At 35.7% G+C, this 22,968-nt stretch overlaps 3 protein-coding genes across 3 annotated transcripts; 2 read left to right on the forward strand and 1 right to left on the reverse strand.

The window, feature by feature from the left end:
* The first annotated feature begins 633 nt into the window (after positions 1-633).
* LOC132033177 (thioredoxin H-type 1) lies at positions 634-2,627 on the forward strand. The gene is made up of 3 exons (XM_059423066.1): positions 634-821; positions 2,060-2,182; positions 2,280-2,627. Exons 1-3 carry the CDS (start codon positions 726-728, stop codon positions 2,430-2,432), a joined length of 372 nt encoding a protein of 123 aa, XP_059279049.1. The 5' UTR covers positions 634-725; the 3' UTR covers positions 2,433-2,627.
* Positions 2,628-5,190: 2,563 nt separating this feature from the next.
* On the reverse strand, positions 5,191-10,273 carry LOC132033176 (beta-galactosidase 5). Its single transcript, XM_059423065.1, has 18 exons — positions 9,689-10,273; positions 9,311-9,406; positions 9,113-9,225; positions 8,925-8,991; positions 8,642-8,734; positions 8,411-8,554; positions 8,236-8,324; positions 8,022-8,127; positions 7,826-7,913; positions 7,523-7,641; positions 7,266-7,430; positions 6,983-7,164; positions 6,768-6,877; positions 6,560-6,669; positions 6,336-6,446; positions 6,112-6,225; positions 5,781-5,983; positions 5,191-5,681 (listed from the first exon to the last, which is right to left on the reverse strand). Exons 1-18 carry the CDS (start codon positions 9,857-9,859, stop codon positions 5,570-5,572), a joined length of 2,193 nt encoding a protein of 730 aa, XP_059279048.1. The 5' UTR covers positions 9,860-10,273; the 3' UTR covers positions 5,191-5,569.
* Positions 10,274-18,843: 8,570 nt separating this feature from the next.
* LOC132033179 (pentatricopeptide repeat-containing protein At1g19720) lies at positions 18,844-22,033 on the forward strand. The gene has a single exon (XM_059423067.1). It carries the CDS (start codon positions 18,925-18,927, stop codon positions 21,562-21,564), a length of 2,640 nt encoding a protein of 879 aa, XP_059279050.1. The 5' UTR covers positions 18,844-18,924; the 3' UTR covers positions 21,565-22,033.
* Positions 22,034-22,968: the final 935 nt, after the last annotated feature.

The raw sequence follows: 22,968 nt of genomic DNA on the forward strand, positions 1-22,968 counted from the left end.
TCACAAGTGCAACCTCATGGGTGACGCTAGTCTCTCAAAGAGATTGCAAACAAATTGTGGAGGAGCAATAATTATTTAGAAGTTTTAAATTCCAATATGCATTTGTTTTTAGTTGAAAATGTTTACTCCCATAACATGATTACTATGTAAATTTAAATTAGTCGAATTCAAACAAGTTCATATACCTAGTGAAAAGAAAAATAAAAAATTCCAAGATGTTATTACTTTTTTATTGCGGGCCATTTGAATTAATAACTTTTCACACAGAATATAATTACAATAATAACATATCCAGTATAATTTAATCCGGTAATATTCGAAAACTGCAATCAGCGAGAATTGAACCCGCAACTTTGGATTAAATTTGAATTCCTTGACTGTTGAGTTAAGTTTCTTAGTCATATATACATATTTATGTAAAAATCTATTAAAATCTCGATAAATATTAGATTTAAAATTAAAGTTGTATTTGTACAATAAATTCGAATTTGTCTCTATCTTCTTCTCTTGGGCCTTACCGAACAAAATGTTCACACTATGTGACGCGTTTCCTTAATTCGTAATAAAGTCTAAAACCCCTTACATTTTGGTAATTTACCACCTACCCCTTCCACTATAAAGTCTCTGCTCCTAGAAGGTTCTCTACATTGAGCGTTGGTTTTACGAGAAGCTAAGGACTTGTTTGGTTTTTAAATTTCTGATTTCCCAAAAAACACTGTGAGAAAATGGCAACTTCATCTGAGGAAGGACAAGTGATTGGCTGCCACAAGGTTGAGGAATGGAAGGAGCACTTCCAGAAGGGCGTGGAAACCAAGAAACTGGTAAACCTTTGACTTTTTTTTTTTTTTTTTTTTGAAAATGGTGATTTTGTGTTTTGTTACTTTGACTTTATTTGTTATTTTGGGGTTTGGGTTTTGTTCAAAATTTGATTTTGAAAAATGGGTTCTTGTTGTTTAGATTTATTGTTATGAGATTTTGTTGATTTTTTCAGTTATGGCTTGTCGGTGGGTTTGTTTGGTTTTTTCGTATGCTTATCTTAAAGTTTATTGTTTGATTTCAGTTAATATGTTCGCTTATGATTTGCTGGTAGACAGTTCTAATTCCACTCATTTGATTGGCATAATTGTGATCTTGGAACAAATTCTTAGTTAAAGTTGCTGTCTTGCTGATTGGTTGGGGAAAAAATTCAGCTTTTGTTGCTATTTGGGCACCTTGTGGAGAAATATTTTTATGGGGTCAAAAGGTTGTTCGAGTAGGATGTAAAGAAACTGATAAATCGAATATATGCTGAAGATATTACCCAATATAAAGTTGATATGATGCTTACCTTGTTGCTTTTGTGATTGTTTATTGCTTAGGTTTTTTTTTTTTTTTGTGAAGATAAACTAATCTAATAGGACTTTTCAGCTGTGTGGGACTTTTGATTTGATATTAGATTCGAACTTAGTATAGGTATTCTTTTTATTAAAACCTTAACTTATATAAGCGGAGCCAAAGTCCCCGCACCAAGGGCGTGGTTTAGTGGTCAATCGATGGTGAGAACTATAGCGAATTCGAGAACTATAGCGAATTCAAAAACTATAAGTGATGCCTAAGTGGTCAGAGGTGATTTCTTCCCACCTAGGTCTTAGTAGGCAGAGTAATCTGGTACCTCACAAGTTTGACCCCAATACCACCATCATAAAGATAAAAAAAAAGGAAAAAGTTTGAGCCGAAGTCACTATGCATCTCGCATAGTTGCTAGACCAAATTGACGTTATATGGGTGATGTTATGCCTACTTCAGATTTCTAGTTGTTGGGTTTAAATCTTTCTTTTGAACTGCTATTGCTTTGAACTTTGAAGGAACATATACATATATTACAATCTTTTTAACTATATGGACTTATTTGAGTTGAACTCACTATAGAAGTATTAGCTTCTAGCTTTTTTAGATCAACTAGAATTAGTACAGACGGATGGTACCTCTAAATATGCCTCAGATTGTTAGAACTTGTGGGACACATTTCTTTTCTTTTAACTCGTCTAACTTGTGTAAAAAAACCAACTCTTTGGTTCAGGTGGTGGTGGACTTTACTGCTTCCTGGTGCGGCCCTTGCCGTTTTATTGCCCCAGTTCTTGCTGACATTGCTAAGAAGATGCCCCATGTTATATTCCTCAAGGTTGACATCGATGAACTGAAGGTACATCTCCAATCAAATTTTATACCAATGTAGTCATCGATACTTTTGACTAATGTAATCAGTGATTGATAGTAAAATAGCGGTACCTTTCTTGCAGACTGTTGCAGAGGAATGGAATGTGGAGGCAATGCCAACATTTGTGTTCCTTAAAGACGGGAAGGAAGTGGACAGGGTTGTTGGTGCCAAGAAAGAGGAGTTGCAGCAGACCATTGTGAAGCATGCTGCTGCTCCTGCTACTGTGACTGCTTGATCAAGAAGATGATATTCTAGTATTTAGTGTTGTCTTCTGAAATAACTATGGATGGTTGTATGTTTTATTATCCACCATGTTTTTATTGCTTTTGTGAAACCTTTGTCTTGGTGCTTGGAATATGATATTTGTGCATATGGTGTTATTACTGGTGTAAGGCTATATGCCCATGTCTATCGAAAGACTATTTTCAGACTTTTACTGTTTTGAAGCGCTTTCATTTTGCTTGAATAGCATTAGATTCGATTTATAAGTGCCTCGATTTATAAGTGCCTTTATCTTTTGGGTCTTTCGGTATATTATCCAGCATCTCAGAGTATAGCTTTGACCATGCGGTTGGACAAAATAATTCGGTTGCAATTGAAAGAAAAAACAAGAGTATTTGAAGCTAAGCTGAAATGCATACAAGAAAATAAATTTTGTCGTAGCAATCATGTTTTTATAGCTCGTGGCAATCATGGGTTTGCATTAGGGTTCAGTTCTTAGCAAGGTGAGGTGTCATGGTGTATGTGGTTCGCAGATGACATAGTCTTGATTGACGAGTCTCGTAGCGGAGTTAACTCTAAACTAGAGGATTGGAGATAGACGTTAGAGTCTAAAGGATTCAAATTGAGTAGGATCAAGATAGAGTATTTGGAGTGCAGGTTCAGTGGCGTACCTCAGAAGGTTGACGTGAAAGTGAAGCTTGGTATTCAGGTCATGTGAAAGTGAAGCTTGGTACCCAGGTTATCCAAAAGAAAGGAAGTTTTAAGTATTTTGAGTTTATTTTACAAGAAAATGGGGATATTGACGATGATGTCACACATCGTATTGGTGCAGGATAGTTGAAATGGGGCTCGCTTTTAGGAGTGTTGTGTGACAAGAAAGTGCCATCAAAACTTAAGGCAGTTCTACGAAAGTGGTTGTTAGGCAGAGCTCATTGTATGAGCGACGTGTTGGCAGATCGAAATTATATGTATAGAAGATGAAAGTCGCGGAAATGAGAATGTTGCGGTGGATGTGTGGGCACATTAGGAGAGATAGGATCAGGAATGAGGACATTCGGGATAAGGTGGGAGTGGTATCGGTGGAGAACAAGATGCGGGAAGCAAGGTTGAGATGGTTTGGGCATGTGAAGAGGAGAGACATTGATGCCCCAGTGCGGAGGCGTGAGAGGTTGACTATGAACGGTTTTAGGAGAGGTAGAGGAAGGCGAAGAAATATTGGGGAGAGTTAATTAGGCGGGACGTGGCGCGATTTTGATTCACGAGAACATGACCTTAGATAGGAGGTTGTGGAGGGACTCGGTTGGGATAAAGGCTAGTAGGTAGTCTCGCTTTTCTTTTTCGCCTAGTAGGCATAGTTTTTTGCTCTATTGTTTATTGCCCTTTGATTCATGCTTTTATATGTTGGGTCTTGTCTTTTCGTATTTGTTTTATCATGACTTCTTTCTTTCTTGTTATTTCGTTTCGCATTGCTTTGATTCTTGTCATGTCGTATCTTTTCCCTTGTTTTCTTTTGAGCCGAGGGTCTTTCGGAAACAAAATTTCGCACCTTCGAGGTGGGGGTAACGTCTCGCGTATCTTAATCATAGGATCACATTGTGGGATTCAATGAGCATGTTCTTTGTGTAGTAGTAGAGAATTTCTTGTCACGTCTTCCCCCTTTTCTTTTTCTTTTTGTTATTCTCTTTTAACGTTTATAGTTAGCCAGAAAGAGACTTAGGGAATAGGAAGGATATTTAAGAACTTTTAACATTACCGTCTGAATTGTAAGTATTAAATCGTCTGCTAATGGAGAATCTTAATTTCTTTCTCCATGGTTGAGTTTAAACAGTTCCCCATTCTTTGTTGACAGTATCTTGTGCGTCTTTGATCATCATTTAAGAGTTCTTTCGTTTCTGAAAGACCCCGTTAAACAGGTCAGAATCAAAATAAATCTAAAACAAACAAGAATCGGAACTGTTTTTCAAAGTCCAATGCCACGTAAAAGCTTCTTTTAGTTACCATGGTCCATTTCAGACCATTAAGTGATGGGCCAGATGTATCCAATTGCCCATCCATTTACGTGGCTATGAACATTTGAGCCCTAAAGAGCAAATTGGTCTAATTTCAAAAGATTGAAAAGGAGCTCATCTTTTAGGTAGTATTTGCTTATATAAATCTGAAGAGCAGGTTACACATTTGACCAGTCGCTCGAAAATAATTATATTTTCTAGTCATATACTCCATACCAAAAAAGATACACACAATTTTATGTAAAATATGTATATCTAATGTATACAATTCATTAACATACAAAATATATATATTTCTCGACTCTTATTTAGTAGGCTCATATACAATGTAAAAATCCCAAATTCAAAATACCGAAAATTATTTTTTAGTTTTTGCTGCAACTCTGTTTGTTTGGGTAATTTTTTTCTCCAAAAAGAGTTTGTAAAATCAATTTCTGAAAATCTTGAACCAAAGGCCATCTTCTATCTAAGAAAGCGACGATTTTGTTCCACAACGTATTCCGTAGACATTAAATAAGTTAACCATTTATCCAATTGTCCTAATACATCAGAATAATTAGATGTTGTCTGTTTTGACTTATACTATCAAATAATGGAAAGATGGAACCCCACTTGTGTCTTAAATACTCCAATGTAATTTCTAGATGTAGAAGTAGGTCCCTGCTGATTTTATCCTGTATCTGTTTATAAATTTCATAACTTGGATTATTTTGCGTTCACAGCTCTTTATTAATGACGCTACTCCCCCACGTTGCCACGTGCCCCTCCTTGTGTGCAATTCACTAGTGACGTACTCCCTAATGTTGCCACGTGTACGTCCTTCTGTGCTCTTCATGTTACTCTATCAAAATAAATCCTTCACTTACTCACACTGCTCGACAGACGTGAATAACGTTTCAATTTTTTGGTCTGGTTTGTTTTTTCTTGATTCGTAATAATTTTGTGAGACACCAAACTGTAGCTTGGAACAGATGATGTCAAACATATACATCCACCAAGCAAAGTGGAAAATTAAAGCATAATGACTTATTCTAATCAAAATAACAAAACCAGAAATTCTCCTAGCTACATCTTGGCTTTTTCCATGAAATGTAACTCAATCTAATGATCAAAGCCTACAAAACTGATACACTAACTGAACTCATGAAGTTGTCCTTTTCACTAACAAAATCTTTGATACATCACCACCTATTTCCTCGAACAACACGAGCAAATTTTGTGTTGGTTTCAACCAAGATCTTGGGACATGGTACCTACAAAAGCAGATTGGACAAAGGACTAATTGTTAGGAAATTCTCTTGAACATGCTTTTATTAATGAACAAAATCAGTAAAAATTTGAAAACGACGTACCATTTCTGAGTTGGCTGACCACAACCAAGTTGACATTTTGTTTGTCTATATGTTCCAGCATAGTGGAAAGAATCGCAATTGCCATTAGCAGTTGCTGTCCAATATCGACCGATGTTTTGTCCATTGATCCATACTTGTCCCTTACCCATGCTTCTCATGTCTAGTGCCACAGGGTCATTTCCTTCTGGTGCATCAAAATAAGCCTGAAACAAACATTTCAAGATGAGTCATAAGCAGGGGCGAATCCAGTAGTCAAACTTAATAGCTTCAAGTTCCTTGAGAATATGGTTCAAAGTTCGTTAGAATTTATATCTTTTTCTCATTTTCTTACCTTGTACCATTTAAGAGGTTGTTGTCCTTGGGTAGCTAGTGCACCACCAATCCAATCAACTGAAGACGCTCCGTGTTGAGAGATCAAGTTCATTGCTTCTCCTTTTAATCCAGCCTGTTTAATGAGTATCAAGAACATATTATATCCTGAAGGATTTAAACTCTTCTGTTGTCAATCTTTTGAAGGCAAAAAGGAAGAGTGAAAGATTTGGTGAGATTCAGTACTCTGTATGTCCATTTCTGCAATGATAAATCTTTATGGCCCTGGTTGATACCTTGAAGAACAACTGGCCCGAGTATTCCTGTATTCCATTCCTCATAATGCATTCCAATATTCTTCAAGCCAATAAGAGTATTCAAAATTAATCGAGTACGAAAAACTATTTGTGCAGCAGCATTAGAGTAACAAAAGTAGATAAGTAATAGTGTAGCAAAGATGAGAAACTAACCGGCAGGCCAACAGCAATGCTCAGTAGCTCAATCCTATTAGCTCCAGCCTGCAGGTCAACTGGTCCTGTGAAAGTGAACCTTGTATCCCTCCGAGTACCATAAGAAGATCCTGAATATTAGGAATTGATTACCATTTACTACAAATAGGAAATATCAAAAATGTTTCCTAATAGCTGTTCTACCAATGTGCATATATGCAATTATTACCTGAAAATTTCCCATTAACAAAAACATGAGCTGCATGCCCACTTGAGTGGAAGCTGAGGGTTGGTTTCTGTCCTCCTCGTAGAAATGATTCTGAAGGACTAATATCAACACTGCAATACAAGCAAGAAAAATAAAAGAAATGGTATTAGAGAAAGTTTCATCCTAGAAGAAGTATGGTATGTTGGATGATTTTTCTACTTATCTATGAACCTCACCTTGTCATGTACCACAAGTAATCACTGTTATCTCTGGTGATATTTATCTGCTCCAAAAGTCCTTCAGCTGTAAATGTTGAACTGTCCTGATCTAGAGAAAATACATCTTCACTATAAGCCCCCCAAGAGTGAAGCTGAGAGACAGTTGGTGTCATTTGCACTTGTGTAGTTCGAGTCCCAACCTTAGCCAAGAAAAAGATGTTTTAAATTCGCTAAGCTGAAAGAAAAATCACATAGCTATTAATGAAATGGTGCGAATTATGGTTTCTGAAAACTTGCTTACCTTTGCAGTATTGAAGGCAACATGTTTGCAGTCTGGAAGAATACTTATGGACCAAGGAGGTAGATTAAAGTGCTTCTTTTTAAAAACTACTCTAGCAGCAGAGTTACTGTCGTAATTTGAGAGAAACGCTGCACAGTTTCTTTTGCCAGACGAGAATACATGAGCCTGAAATAAATGACCTTTTTGATTCAGCAAGACAAATTGGTAAACCACATATCATATTTTTGGGGTTAAGAACCTTAATAATTGAGACTAACCTCTTGAGAGCTTCCTAGTGAAGTAACTGTGGGATCTGAAGATAATAAAGCTCGCTCACATAGTTTAATTACCCTGTGGAACTCCTTTAGATGGCTATATTTAGGTTCCCTGATCAGACCTGATTAAATATGAGGTTAAGAAGTTAGCTGATAACTAAAAGTTCAATTGGTAGTTTGATCAGGAGACTTCAGCATATGTCATGAAATAAAATAAAACGCCCTAAAGATTGTGTTCATAGCGATAAATTCACGTGCAACCGGATTTTAATTTCTAGCCATTAAGGACTAAGGTGGTAATCTCACCATATTCGTCAATTGGAGCATCATAATCATAACTTGTTGTTATGAAAGGTCCTCCAGCTGTGCGCCCAAAGTTGGTTCCCCCATGGAACTGTTAAAATAAGACATAATTAAGACAAGAAAGATCATTCATCCTACTCAAGCATGAACATATTCAGTATGAATGTTGGATTTCCTTTTCTCTGACAAAGTTCATTACCATGTAATAGTTAACAAACGAGCCACCTTTTTGTATGAAACGAGCAACTGCAAATGCCAAATCTTGAACTGGCCTCATAGGTGTCGTGCCACCAAATTCTGTGAACCTTCCCTCAACAAACAAAAGAAGATGAGAACCAATTGATAAAAATGAACATAGATTTGCATTATATTAGAGCTTATGAAATCTTCAAGTTTCTGAAAGAAGTTGTTACCAGCCACTCCAAGCCTCAGTCCAGATAGTTGGCTTGTAAGGTTTGTTTGGAGAAAAATCATCACAGTAAAAACCATTGCATGTATTTATCTGATTAAGACACGTGCTTAGAATCCTCAGTTAGTGTTTCCAAGAACATTAAGCCTGAATTTGAGCTAATAACGGGAGAAACTCACGATAGGATCGGGGGCATCATCCTCTTTGCACATAACCCAGGGAACTCCAGTATCCAATCCAACAGCCATTTTTGCAGCCCATTGGACATATGCTTCGCCAGCCTTTCCAAGTGCCTCCTTTACTGGTTGATATTCATTTTCAATCTAACCAAAAACAACTTTAGAACAATTGCTAGATAATTGTGCAGTATATCATGCATTCAGAAAATAGAAATTCTATAAGTTTCATACCTGAGAGAGTATAATGGGACCTCCTTGGGATTCAAACAGGTTTTCACTCTTCATCATCTCAACTATTTTCTGGGTGAATAATTGCGTTGCGGCCTTTACCACAAAAAGAATTGAAATGTCAATACTACGACTCATGACCAGTATATTTACCAGAGAAAAAGAAGTGAACACTTATCTACACATTTTGGAAAAATTGGTGCCATGTTGTTGTAATGGTGGATAGTGTCAGTCACTTTAATGTGACAAAAGATCATATTGCAACTTTATGTTATAGTGGACAAACCTTGAAAGGCACATTATCTGTTCTGAAGCTGATACCAGGAACATATTTCAACCATACAGGAAATCCTCTGCATTAATGAGAGGGGATATAAATAAGAGATGATTAGCTCATTCTTGAAAATAAACAAGAAAATCAAAGTAACAAGCAAATATAGAATACAAAGTAAATGGTAAAGTAAGAGCTACTACCCAAAATTCCACTCAGCACAAACATAAGGTCCAATGCGCAAATGTGCATAAAGCCCAGCTTTTTGCACTATTTTTATAAACCTTACAAGATCATATCTCCCCTCAAAATTATACTGTCCACAAGAAAAATATAGTAATACATTAGCAAACAAAGAGTAAGTCTTTTTGGCCAAATTGTAGAGCCTTAGGTACACTCACATTGCCTGGGGAAGGTTCATGAGCATTCCAGAAAACATAAGTTTCAATGACATCCAAGTTTGCATCTTTAGCCTTGTTTATGAGATCTTCCCACATCTGCAACACACCCATTTCATTTAATTCATCCTTATTAACATAGATACATAATTACATTGTATGTCCAAGAATATAGTACTGGAAACTGTTGAGACATAATCAAAGGATACAAGCTTTTAGATGAGATGGTCAATATAACATGATACCAGAGCGGGTCGAGTCTCAACGTCACCCATTCTCATAAAGAAGAATTTACACATTTTAACAGAAGTTAAGTCGACATGGTCACACATTTTAACAGAAACAAAACCAAGAATGAGTTGGAAGTGAATGTGGGAATACCTCAGGAGTACTTCTGGGATAATGTATGGAGCCAGAGAGAAGAATTCTTCTTTTTCCATTAATGATAATGGCCTTCTTATCATAGGTGACTATGCAAGAAATCAACTGAGCTACCATTAGCAAAGAAAATGTATAAACTTTGAGGAACTTGGAAACTGAGCTTGTCCCCATTTTTTGTCTATTCACTTAATAAGCAGTCTGAAAGAGGAGGGAAGTTTCTTTTTTTTTAAAATAAAGCTGAGTAGAAGAACAGAGGAATAACACTTGTAATCAGCAGAATGGCAACTATATAAAGGTGCTGTTTGGATTCTTCTTGCCCATCAGCTTATCTCACTAGTCTTCCACCATTAATGCAGTTCCTCAAGTTCGATGTTCATTAATAAGAGCCTTCTAAAAAAACTGCAGTTTCATATGATATACTATAAGCATGGATAATTTCATACTTCCAATTTCTATGCCGTTCAATTTTTTATTTGTTGCCCGGTATCTGTATTGGGATCCAATGAAATTTGAATTCGCGCCACGAAGTCTAGGGTAAAGCTCTTTCTAACAAAGGCGACTTAATATTCATGGCTCGAATTGAGAGTTTAGATTAAGGATGAACACTCTACCGTAGCTAGTAATGCAAATTTTTGAGTATTTTAAAATATCAACGTGTTCTTTTAGGAGTCACAATGTGAAACTAAAAGATTGGTATTTTAAAAACTTATTTATGCGTTAATTAGAATTTGTTACCGCTCTTTTGTTCAATTCAAAGTGAATAAACATTGTTAAGCGATACCAAAGGGGGTAAAAGAGATCTCGAGATTTATCTAGTCCCCGTGTTACTTTTTACCTCCTTTTTATTTGTCAAAGGCCATCTTTAACGGAGAGAAAAGTTAATCTTTAGACTTTAGTCCTTAATTCATTATTATATCATTGAAATGTTAGATTTGAATTTTAACGACATTCTATGCATTCAACATGGTCCTTTTTATTTGTAATTTAATTTTTTATTCAACCATTAAAAAATGTTTAATTGTATTAATCATAAAGGTTATTTCACTAGATTAACATTTATGGTGTGTTTGGTTGGTCAAAATGTTTTGAAAACTATTTTCTCTAGAAAAACAAGTTCGAGGAAAATGGTTTCTCTAATGGAAGTAGGGAAAATAAGTTCCATAAGTGATATTCCAAGTTATTTGTCTCCTCCCTCCCCACCCACCCAACACCCCAAACTCCTGTTCCTTGACCATCCCAACCCCCTCGCCCCCGCCGCCCCCCCCCCAAAACCCCCCCCCCCCGGCCACTCTCAAATCCTCCACTCCCAAGTTCCACCCTATCCCCCCATAGTGTTTTCCTATATTACATATATAACGTTCTCGAAATAGTATTTTTGCTTACTTACTAGACACTAAACATAAATAAGAAATTCACTTATTTTCCTTCTTACCAAACACGCCCGGATCTGGGCTAAGTTTAATTTGTTTGGTTACCCGTTTAGATGGGCTTATGGCTTTTACTTATAAGCCAAAAGCCATAAGTTAGGAATTCTAGTTCATTGTTTTTGGCTTATTTTTGTTGTTTTAGCTCTAAAACAGGTGCTTAGAAGCACTTTTTTATTTTATTCAAACACTACAAAAGTGCTTAAAAATTATTTTTGGCTTAAAAACACCTAAAATAAGCCAATCCAAAGAGGCTAAAGCGAGGACGGGAGTCAATCAGACGTGGCATTAATTAAGCATCTAGTAATTATAGTATGGTTTTAAATGTTTGAGGGGAAACACCGTTTTGTTAGAGAAGTTTCACATCACACTACCCAAAAGAAAAAAGAAAAAAAATGGTTTATTTAAACTTCAAGGATTTATGCAGTGATAATTTAGAAAAAAATTATACAATTAAGTCGTTTAAAACGTAATTACATGTAATCTTATTTAATAAGTATTCAATTTGGTATAGCGTACTCACTTCGGTTCAAATAGACTGTTTACTTAGCCTTTATTTTTTTGTTCAAAAAGAGTGTTCACTTACCAAATCAAAAAAAAAAAAAAAAAAAAAAACTAATCTTATTTTTTCAGATTTACCCTTACTAAGTGTTAAGTGACCAAATTCCAAGATTTATTGAATTAGGGGTACTTTAGTCAAATTACCTATTTTTACCTACGAGTTAATATTTTTTTAAGAGGCGTCTGAAATGACTAAGAGGACACTATTTTTTAACCGGCCGAAGTATAATATATGCCCCTTTTGGTCCAATTTGCTTGCCATATTGCCTTTATATGTTCCTTAAGAAAATACTAACTATTAAAATTAACCTATTTATTCATTGATCTTAAATTCTCAATTTAATATCATTCTGGCTTTCAGTGTTATATGTTTGTAATTCTTATTTAAATAAAGGAGATAATATTTATAGAGCATTTTGTTGCTTACTTGAATAGTTGAATTTATACCGGTGTTCTCACTTAAATTTATGACGAATTGTTGACACATTTTAGTTCAATTTGGTAACTTTGTTTCACATATAAATAAATCAACGTGAATAAGAAAGAAAAAATGTACCACATCTAGCTAGCCATCTAGAATTATGACGGAAATTGATAATTGATATACTACATTGCTACTCAACTAATTATAACGGCATGTTGATTATGGCGTTGCCCCCCGTCTCCTGTGTATCCCTTTCCTTGAGACCATTTCATATTCATATACGATATGCTAATTCCATCCCAAACTAAGTGTCATCTTAGCAAAAGTTAAGCTCGTTAAGAAATCAATAAATATCATATTAGTTTATTAAACTACCTCTATTGATTAGATATTTTTGAGAATTGAACGATATTAAAGAGGACTGCTTCTTTAATGATAAGGACATAGTTGAAAATACTTGTCAATTTTTGTCTTGAATTTCTAAGATGACACTTATTTTGGATAATTTTTTTTATTAAGATGACACTTATTTTAGCACGAAAGGAGTACTACTCTTTTCAACTGAAATATATGTCCAAACACAACTTTAACTATCAAATACTATTTTCAATTTCAACTTCAAATATATTCTTTTGTTCAAATTTTAAGTAAATTTATGTGCAAAGTCCTACTAATTGTAATTACGTCATACTATTTTCAGAGAATGTTCTAAAACTTCAAATTTGGTTCTTTTGTCGAAATAGTCCGGGATTATAATCCGGGACTAATTATCCCATAAGTGGGATTATTTTATACCATCTAAAAGATGGTATAAAATAATCCTACTAATTGTAAGGTTACGTCGCTAATTTTTATATACGCGTTTAGTGCAGTATAAATTTATTGTACCAAACTAGCCAGATAACTTCTCTTATACCATGAACCAAACGACCACTACTAGTACTATAATTTAGTACTTTTGCTTGGATTTAATTTTAGCCTAGGTGAAAAAATTCAACGCTCTACTATAACAAGTTGATAACTAGTAAAGTGTGAAATAGTGACAGACTGACAGTGGGGCTATTATATTGTTGAGAGCAAATATCGGATCTGGTTCTTATTTTAATATCTTAAATTTCTATTATGCAAGCTTAAAGTTGCTACCTTTGCCCTTTGGGAACTAGAGAACTATTCTCTTCTATTCCCAATTATTAGCCATTTCGGCAGACAATTTATTTCAATATGCTACATTCTCTCTTCGATATTAATCATTTTGATAAATTTTATTGCAAAATATCTGACGTTTTAAAAACTAAAAAGTTATCTGGAGCAACCTTTTCCTGATCTACCCAAGTAGTAAATTTTCAATAAAGATGTTTAAAGAGACATAAAATAAGAGTATAATTTAGACGAATATACTTAAGATTAAAGCAATTAAATATTTTTTTTAAAAGGTGTACAAATACTTTAAAAGAGAAGTATTTTTTTTTTTTTTGTTGGCATAAGGAAGTACGTTGACGTTTTCTAAAAGCACAGGAGGCGTTTTTTTTATTTTTTATTTTTTATTTTTTGTCAGTCACTCTTACAAAGAGATAAAGGAGATTTTAGACAAATACAGTTACTATATTTAAGGGCGTAGAATTTTTTTAAAAGACTATATAATATGGATAGGATGCACACGTACTATATTTCATTACTCGTGTTAATTCAGTCGTATATAGCAGAGTAAATGGGATTAAATTTGTGTATTAATGTTGAAACTACATTCCTACCGTTCAATCAAAGCTGATTAATATTGTAGAGGGCAAGCAACGCAGCCATGTTTTAAAGTTTTTATGGATGTTTGAGAATTTTTCTGACTAATTTCGTTGTTTGTTCCAATGTCTGGTGTTAAGGTTTACGAGACCAATTTAATAGGAAACTTGTAGAAGCAGCAATAGACACCGTTTATCCGCCGTTTGTTCCTCTCCATTCTTCGATTTCCAAGCTTCATTCAAACTTTGGTGGATTTTTCACGGTAAAAATCTACTCATATCGGGTGTTTATACAAAAATCAATAAATATTTGCACATATATTTCTAATATGTATTTTTTTAATTTCATTAAATCACTTAACTATGATAAGTTGAATTTAAATTGACGTACAAACTCCGGATAAATATTTACCATTAGTTTTCACTCCTTTCCTTGTACGCTTTGTTTTTCAACTTTTTCACATTTGTGGACAGGTAGACAATCTTTATTTTAGGCCCCTACCACCCCCCACGCTAAAAAAATTCATGCATGCATGAGATTGAAATCTTAATATTGTGCAACTACGTACTTTGAAAGATTGTTTTCTTTGGAAAGACATGAGATATATCATTCTTAACTAATCTATATAGTCAAGTTAAAGGAACTCATTTGAAAGTTATTTTTTGTTTTTTTGTAAATCATGTTTTTCTCTAATGCATTCGACATTTAGACATTGGTTAGTCCAAGTTAACGGGTAACATTTTTGGTACACACGATTATAGAGAACACCAACATGTAAGTTAGAACATGAATCACTCTTCAAATGAATTTGATAATATCAAAATAATACCTGGCTTGCGAGTTGCGTGATATCTTTACCCAGCACACTTATGATGAAAATTGTAGAGCACTATCAGGGGCGGCTCAACTTGATTGGTGGCCTAAAGCCAAATTTCAATATGAGACCCTAAAGTGTTCTTTTTTTTTTTTTTTTTTTTTGGATAAAAGTCGTGCATATATATTATTTGATGTGTATTTTTTCTAGCCTTTTAAATGCAAAATTGTTAATTGTTATTTTCGAGATGGACTAATAAGAAAAGTGTGTCACATATATTGAATCGCAAAAAAATTAAAAAATTCAAATTAAAAAGAAAAGAAACGGAAAGAGATCAATAGCAAGTTAGAACAATAGAACCTAATTTTAGAATTTGATAACCAGATATTACAACAAAATTTCACTATTTCGATTTGCTTGTTGTTATGCCTAACAACCCGAGAAAAAAAAATGAAAAAGAGTACAGTTTGATGTATTACAACCCTTGTTTTCGTGAGAAGAAATAATTTAATAGTAGAAAGAAAAGAGCATAAATATACAACTTTTTTTATGAGAATAGATAAAAGAATAATAATTTGGATTCTATATGCAAATTACCTCAAATATATATAAATACACTTTAAATTACATCAAAAATTGTTCTACAGATCTTATACCTTTTTATTGAAATATTTACTATTTAAAAAAAAAAAAATTAACACAATAGACCAACTTTTAAGGAGTAGTCATTAATATGGGCCTAAAATATTTGGGGGCCTAAAGCGGTCGCTTCATCCGGCTCTGAGTACTATAGCTAAAAATATCCCAACGAGTCTGTATGTAAATATAGCGCATATTCGGACAATAATATTCTTCCAGATATCAGGGGCACACAACACACTACTAAAAAATCTCTATTTTCCCACTGAAAAATGTTCAGTGGCTATTTCCTACTGAATGTCAGTGGAAAAAACTTAAATAGTAGTGTTTTCACACAGAAAAAGTAGAAAGTTTCCCAACGTTTCAGTGAGATCCTATTTCCCACCATGCGTTTTCCCAATTGGTTCAGTGAGAATGAGGTGGAAAAATCATGTTTTATAGCACAAAATTTCCCACTGAATGTCGGTGGAAAAAACATCTTTTTCTAGTAGTGACATTACGTTCTCATTTGTTGAAGTTCCGACTCCAGGATATCCTGGACTTTCACTTTTAGGGATATTGTCCTAGAGTTCAGTTTTTGCAACTCAAATAAGACAGTATCCTAGATGCATAATGATGTTGGGCATATTTTACTCCATTTTTGTATTGATTTTCTCTTATCTTTACAATTCCTTGGTATGTTTTCTAGTGTTAACCTGTCCCACTAAACTAAGTTACAGGAGGAAGCAGTGTTACCGGAAGTGATCATCCTTTCCCTAAATTCATCGGTGGTACCTACAATGCCACAAGCTTAAATGTACAAATAAAATCACGATAAAGTAATTTCAGTTTGAAATGGGTTATCCATGGGTAGTACCTTGAAAATGATGGGTAGATTCAGTTTCAAATGTACAGGGAAAGCTATAACGGGGTAATTAAATGGGTTCTACTTGAAAAAATAATGAGGTAATTCCATATGTGGTACTTATGTAAAAGTGAAACTTCAGGATAATGACATGGAGTTTCAGTTTAAACTCTAGGACATTATCTTGAAGTTTGAATATACACAAGTGAAACTTTAGGACATTGATGTAGAGTTTATATTCAAGTGTCCTAGGACTTCACCGGAAGCTAATATTTGTGGCCCATGATTGAGAAGTTTCATCTTGTTTCTTGCGCTTATGCCGCCAATACAAGAGTGATTTACAAGAATGACTTTGAACTTGGGTGATTTTGAATTTTTGACCTCGCTTACCCTATAGGCAAACTTCAAGTTTAATTTAACTACTTTAATTTTACTTAATTTTCACCTTGAAGATTTGATCATGAGGCAAGTGAGGATCAAATGTTTAGGACGGCCCATTTTCAAGGTCATTTGATGTAATTTCCTAATAGGAAAGAAGATAAACAACCTATTTACATTTACGATTCAGGATATGGAGGAATTTGAAACCAACCACTTTTCCACAAATATGTTTCAGGTCTGATGAAAGTGAAGGAGAGCAAAGGCCATAATAATATTATTTCCGCTTATTTAACAAAAAAGAATTGGCTATATTTAACATGTTTTTTTGCTCGGATTGCCCTTCTTTTGGGGTGGTCTTTAAATTTTGCCCCTCATATTTGTAGTCTTTAAATTTTATTCCTCATATTTGTAGTCTTTAAGTTTTGTCCTTCACTTGAAAAGGTGGGCGAATACCTGAGGTTCTGGGTTCGAACCCCCGCTCAGGCATAAAATAAAAAATAATTTCGCAAGGCAGGGTTGGGGGGCGTGTATGCCGGGCCTTAAGGAAAACTAAAGTTATGACGGATCCGGCATAACTAAAAATCTGTGCCTCATAAGGCAGAACTTTTCCTTAAGGCATAATTTAGTTATGTCTTATGGGGCAAACTTTAGTTAAGGCATAACCAAAAGTATGCCTCAAAGGCAGAACCTTTCCTTAAGGCATAGGCTTTGTCTTATAAGGCAAACTTTTAGTTATGCTTTAAGGAAAAGTTTGACCTTATGGTGTATACTTTTAGTTATGTCTTGTGGGGCACACTATTAGTTAAGGCATACTAAAAGTATGCCCCATAAGGCGGAATTTTTCCTTAAGGCATAACTAAAAGTTTGTGTTGAAAAGTAAATAAAATAAAATATATGCCTCAAGGCAATGTCTGCCGGAGGGGGCAGAGAGAAATTCAAAATCTGTCTTGCGAATTTTTTTAAAAAAATTTTATTGAGCAGGGGTTCGAACCCGGAACCCATGGGTTTTAGGCGAAGGACAAAAATTAAAGACCACCAATTTGAGGGACAAAAGTTAAAGACCACCCCAAAAAAGGCTAATTCTGCGAATTGCCCTATATTTAACTGTATTTTCAACTGTGGCTAAACATTGATTAGCGGTCCAAACAATGATCAGCCCAACACTTTTAGGCTTAACATGTATAGTTTTCAGGCCTATACGGACTGTCCATTGCACATGTTACTTGAATACCTGTCGGGCCGAATTCTCCCGAATAAGCCCAACAACAGCAAATTTAGTGTAATTTTACTAATAGGGTTTGGGGAGGATAGTGTATATTTAACGCCTACCTTGTAAAGGTATTAGAAAGGATGTTTCTGATAGACTCTCTGGTCAAGGAAAACAATTCAAACAGTTTTAAAGAAAAATAGAAAGTGAAGCCATGACAAATAATAAGGAAAGCAAGACATAACACTCTGAAAGAAAGAAAGAAACAACTAAATAATACGATAACCGAAGTACAAGAAACAATGATAGTAATAGAAAACCGAAGCACGAGAAACTACGAGAATACTACTACTACTGGTATGAAAAGTGAGACTACACGCAACTACCACCAAGCTTATCCCACATGAAAGTGAAACAACACGCAATTACCCATTAACTGTCTACCATAATTCGCGGCCTCCATATCCCCCTATCTGGCGTCATGTCCTCGGTAAGTTGAAGATGTGTCATGTCTTGTCTAATCATTTGTCCCAATTATATATTCGGCCTACCTTTAACCCTCCTTAAACCCACCATCACAACCGTGGGCATGAGTTTCATAAAAAATGGGGTTCATCCGAACCCTTTACGGAAAAAAATAATATTTATACATGGTTAAAATTATTTTTATGTATATATAGTAGATGTTGAACCCTCTTTCGCTTCTTCGTATTATTACTTTTTTATATTTTGAACCCCCTTGGTGAAAATTCTAGCTCCGCCGCTATCGTCAACCTCTCACATTTCCTTATTGGGACATTTGCGTGTCACCTCTTCATATTTCAGAACTAACCAAACCTTGCTTCCTTCATCTTATCCGTCGTCACTGAGACCATTTCCACCTTATACTAGATATCTTCATTCGTGATCCTATCTCCCACTTGAATAAGCCCATTTAGCTAATTCTCTCTTCAAAAGCTTTAGGCCCAAATAGGAAAGTTGGGTTCTAACCAAAGCAGAAACGTTGGCCCAAGTGTGCCTAGTTATGGATAATCCGAGTTGATCAATTTCTTGGATAATCTGAGCTGTCAACTTCTGATTGGTTAAAACTTGACACGCAATAGAAGAAAGTAATCACAGTGAATCAAGTCTGAACTTCCTGTGGATCTCTGCAACTCATTCATCAACAAATTAATCATAACTCCAAAAAGAAAAAAGATCACTCTCCAATGGAGAGTGTAATTCTTCCCTGCAAATCAATTTTCCCAACAATTTCAGAATTACCCCAAAACTATCACCCAAAACCAAAAATACCCCTCAATTATGAACCAAGATTAACAGATACCCAATTGAACTATCTCTGCACAAATGGGCGCTTAAGTGAAGCTATAACAGCTCTTGAATCCATTTCACAATATGGGTACAAGGTAAAACCCGAAACTTTTTCAAGACTTATAGAATCTTGCATAAATGAAAAATCACTGCATTTTGGGCGTAAACTTCATAGAAAGATGAGATTTTTACTGGAAAAAGTTGACCCTTTTATTGAAACTAAGTTATTAGGGATGTATTCCAAATGTGGTTCTTTACAAGAAGCGTTTCAACTGTTTGATCAAATGCGTGAAAGAGATTTATTTGCTTGGTCTGCTATGATTGGTGCTTGTTCAAGAAATAGTAGGTGGGGTGAAGTTGTGGAATTATTTTATATGATGATGAGTGATGGTGTTGTACCTGATAGTTTTTTGTTTCCCAAGATTTTACAAGCTTGTGCAAATTGTGGGGATTTCAAGACTGGTAATTTGATTCATTCTATAGCGATTCGATGTGGAATGAGTTCTGTGATTCGTGTGAATAATTCGCTTTTAGCTGTTTATGCGAAATGTGGGTTGTTAAGTTGTGCAAAGAGGCTTTTTGAGAGTATGGAGACGAGGGATACGGTGTCTTGGAATTCGATTATAATGGCGTATTGTCACAAGGGTGATATTGTTGAGGCACAGAGGTTATTGAATTTGATGCGTCTTGAAGGCGTGGGACCAGGTTTGATTACGTGGAATATATTGATAGCGAGTTATAATCAGTTAGACAGGTGTGATGAGGCGCTTGAGGTTATGAAGGAGATGGAAGGTAATGGGATAACACCTGATGTTTTTACTTGGACTTGTTTGATTTCGGGTTTGGCTCAACATAACAGGAACAGTCAGGCATTAGAATTGTTCCGGGAGATGATTGCGAATGGAGTTACACCAAGTGAAGTAACACTTACAAGCACGGTTTCAGCTTGTGCGTCTCTTAAGGACCTGAGGAAGGGAAGGGAGCTTCACTCTTTGGTTGTTAAGTTGGGATTTGATGGAGAAGTAATTGTAGGGAATGCTTTGGTTGACTTATATTCCAAGTGTGGTAAACTCGAAGCTGCTCGGTTGGTCTTTGATGTGATCCCAGAGAAAGATGTATACAGTTGGAATTCCATGATTGGAGGATATTGCCAAGCTGGGTACTGTGGAAAAGCCTATGATCTTTTTCGGAGGATGCATGAGTTTGAGGTATCACCTAATGTAATCACGTGGAATGTGCTGATTACAGGACACATGCAAAATGGTGATGAGGATCAAGCGTTGGATCTTTTCTGGAGGATGGAGAAGGACGGGAGCATTGAGCGGGACGCTGCCTCATGGAACGCTCTCATTGCTGGCTATTTGCAAAATGGGCAGAAAGATAAAGCATTGGGTATATTTCGCAAAATGCAGTCATTTGGTTTTAAGCCGAACGCAGTTACCATTTTGTCCATCCTACCAGCTTGTGCAAACCTAATTGCTGCAAAGAAGGTGAAAGAGATCCATCGTTGTGTTTTGCGTTTCAATCTGGAAAATGACCTCTCCGTTGCTAATTCTCTTATAGACACATACTCCAAGTCGGGGGGCATAAAATACTCGAAAGCAATATTTGATGGGATGTCAACCAAAGATATCATTTCTTGGAACACACTGATTTCTGGTTATGTTTTACATGGCTGTTCCAGCGAGGCAATAAAGCTATTTCATCAAATGAAAGAGGTAGGGTTTAAACCAAATAGGGGTACTTTCTCCAGTGTGATTTCGTCTTATGGTCTAGCGAAAATGGTTGAAGAGGGGAAGCGTATGTTCTCTAGCATATCCGAGGAGTATCGGATTGTACCAGGTCTAGAGCATTGTGTGGCTATGGTTAATTTATATGGCCGGTCAGGTAAACTTGAAGAAGCAATTGATTTTATAGACAATATGACCATGGAGCATGATATTTCTTTATGGGGTGCATTGCTGACTGCTTCTCGCGTGCATGGTAATTTGAATTTAGCTATCCATGCTGGAGAACAATTGCTCAAACTGGATCCTGGAAATGTAGTGATTAATCAGTTACTTCTACAGTTGAATGTACCACATGGGATTTCTGAAGAATCAGTAACTGTGACGCGACCTAGAAAAAGAAATCACCATGAAGAATCTCTTGGTTGGAGCTGGACTGAGATAAATAATGTGGTCCATGCTTTTGCTTCAGGTCAGCAAAGTAATTCTGAGGTTCCAGATTCATGGACAAAAAGAAAGGAAGTAAAAATGGAGGGATCCAGGTCTTGCAAAAGGCTTTGCATCACAGAAGAGGAGAACGAAGATATTACTAGAGTTCATAGTGAGAAATTTGCACTTTCTTTTGCCCTCCTTAACAATCCTCAATCATCCCGAGTGATACGAATTGTTAAGAACCTCAGAATGTGTGAAGATTGCCATAGGACTGCCAAATTTGTTTCTCAGAATTATGAACGTGAAATATATATACATGACTCGAAGTGCTTGCATCACTTTAAAGACGGTTATTGTTCCTGTGGCAATTATTGGTAGCTTTAAGTGGCCATGAACTGTCATTTTCTTGCAGACAAGTCCATGAATAGTCATTTTCTTGCAGACAAGTCTCCTCTTCTCCAAGGAATTGATAGATCGGCTGTTTTCTGGAGAAAAGATCTGCATGTGATAAAGAGGATCCTCTTTGAAAATGTATAGATGATGGTGCAAACGGTGGCATCTCAAATGTTGTTATTGCTGTAAATATAAAGTTTCTCTGTTTGGTCAGGTCTTGTAAATGGATGAGAGAAATCTGGATTATGACACTAGTTCATAGGCTCTGTATCAAATTGTACATATGCTAAAGAGATAATCTTTCTTCTTATCGAGTGCTCATTTGAAATCATGTTTTTTCCTAACTGTGTGACAATTGAACTAGCCTTCGGATGAGCATCCCAAAGGTGTGGCCTAGTGATCAAAGTGAAGGAAGAATATTATAGAACCCACTGGAATAAAGATGGTTTGCTTACATGCTTGGTGTCAACTTTTATTGCTTATATTTATGCATGTTTTCTGAATGACATACCTATTTAGGCTGCTTAAATATTCCATTTGTTTTTGGTTCTACAGCACTCCGCTGTCGGTGTCCACTCTCGCTACATTTTCTTATACCTTACATTTTTGGTACCTCTGTTATACTTTTCTCTGGGGAGAAATGGATGAGTTTAGAATACAGAGAGTAATGGATACACTCCTTGCAGTTGGATGGTTTAACAGTGATACGGAATGGTTTTCGACATTCCTAAAAGAAGACTTATTCTCTATTAGTAAGGTCTGCGTACACTTTACTCTCCCCAGACCCCACTATGTGGGAATTCACTGGGTATGTTGTTGTTGTTGTTGTTGTAGTGTGGAGCTTATAGGTTTAACTCTCTACAAAATATTTATCTCCGAGGATATTGACCTTCCCTGAGTTAGAAATCAACCGAGTATATTATCCATTATCAGGAAATTCATATACATCCAATTGCCAATTGTTCTTTCTTGTACAGGGGCTTGAAGACTCAATACTTACTCAGATTAAGTGAGTTCCTATCTTTTCTGCAAAATGCACATTGGAGTTGCTGGTCTGAGCTTAATGAGGCGTATATACCTCTATTATCGTTTTCATGTATGGACGGATAATTCAGCTGGGAACTGTGTGTTGCCTCTTGGACAGGAAACAGTTTTAGTCTAGTCAATTAGTAACCTACAATCATATGGAGTGATGAATGGACAATGTTGAAAGTCAATATGTTCTTTTATTATTCTTTCTCAGGTAGTCCAAGGGATAGTGGAACAATCCATCCAGCTCCATGTGCTGTTGGAGGAGAAGGTGGCAGCCATAGTATGATGAAGCTTTTTATGGGATCAAACAGAGGGTCCTAAGCATATCATCAGAGGCCATTTGCTGTAATCGCGATG

The sequence above is a fragment of the Lycium ferocissimum genome, chromosome 10 (assembly GCF_029784015.1).
Source record: "Lycium ferocissimum isolate CSIRO_LF1 chromosome 10, AGI_CSIRO_Lferr_CH_V1, whole genome shotgun sequence".
NCBI classification, from domain to species: domain Eukaryota; kingdom Viridiplantae; phylum Streptophyta; class Magnoliopsida; order Solanales; family Solanaceae; genus Lycium; species Lycium ferocissimum.

Bases quoted from the DNA above. Each gene is read 5' to 3' on its own strand.
- LOC132033177 (XM_059423066.1), top strand. From the start codon at position 726: ATGGCAACTTCATCTGAGGAAGGACAAGTGATTGGCTGCCACAAGGTT. The intron at 822-2,059 runs GTAAACCTTTGA...TCTTTGGTTCAG, and splicing joins GCGTGGAAACCAAGAAACTG to GTGGTGGTGGACTTTACTGC. The intron at 2,183-2,279 runs GTACATCTCCAA...CCTTTCTTGCAG, and splicing joins TTGACATCGATGAACTGAAG to ACTGTTGCAGAGGAATGGAA.
- LOC132033176 (XM_059423065.1), bottom strand. From the start codon at position 9,859: ATGGGGACAAGCTCAGTTTCCAAGTTCCTCAAAGTTTATACATTTTCT. The intron at 8,735-8,924 runs GTTTGTCCACTA...TTTGTGGTAAAG, and splicing joins CAGATAATGTGCCTTTCAAG to GCCGCAACGCAATTATTCAC. The intron at 7,165-7,265 runs GTAAGCAAGTTT...TTCTTGGCTAAG, and splicing joins TTGCCTTCAATACTGCAAAG to GTTGGGACTCGAACTACACA.
- LOC132033179 (XM_059423067.1), top strand. From the start codon at position 18,925: ATGGAGAGTGTAATTCTTCCCTGCAAATCAATTTTCCCAACAATTTCA.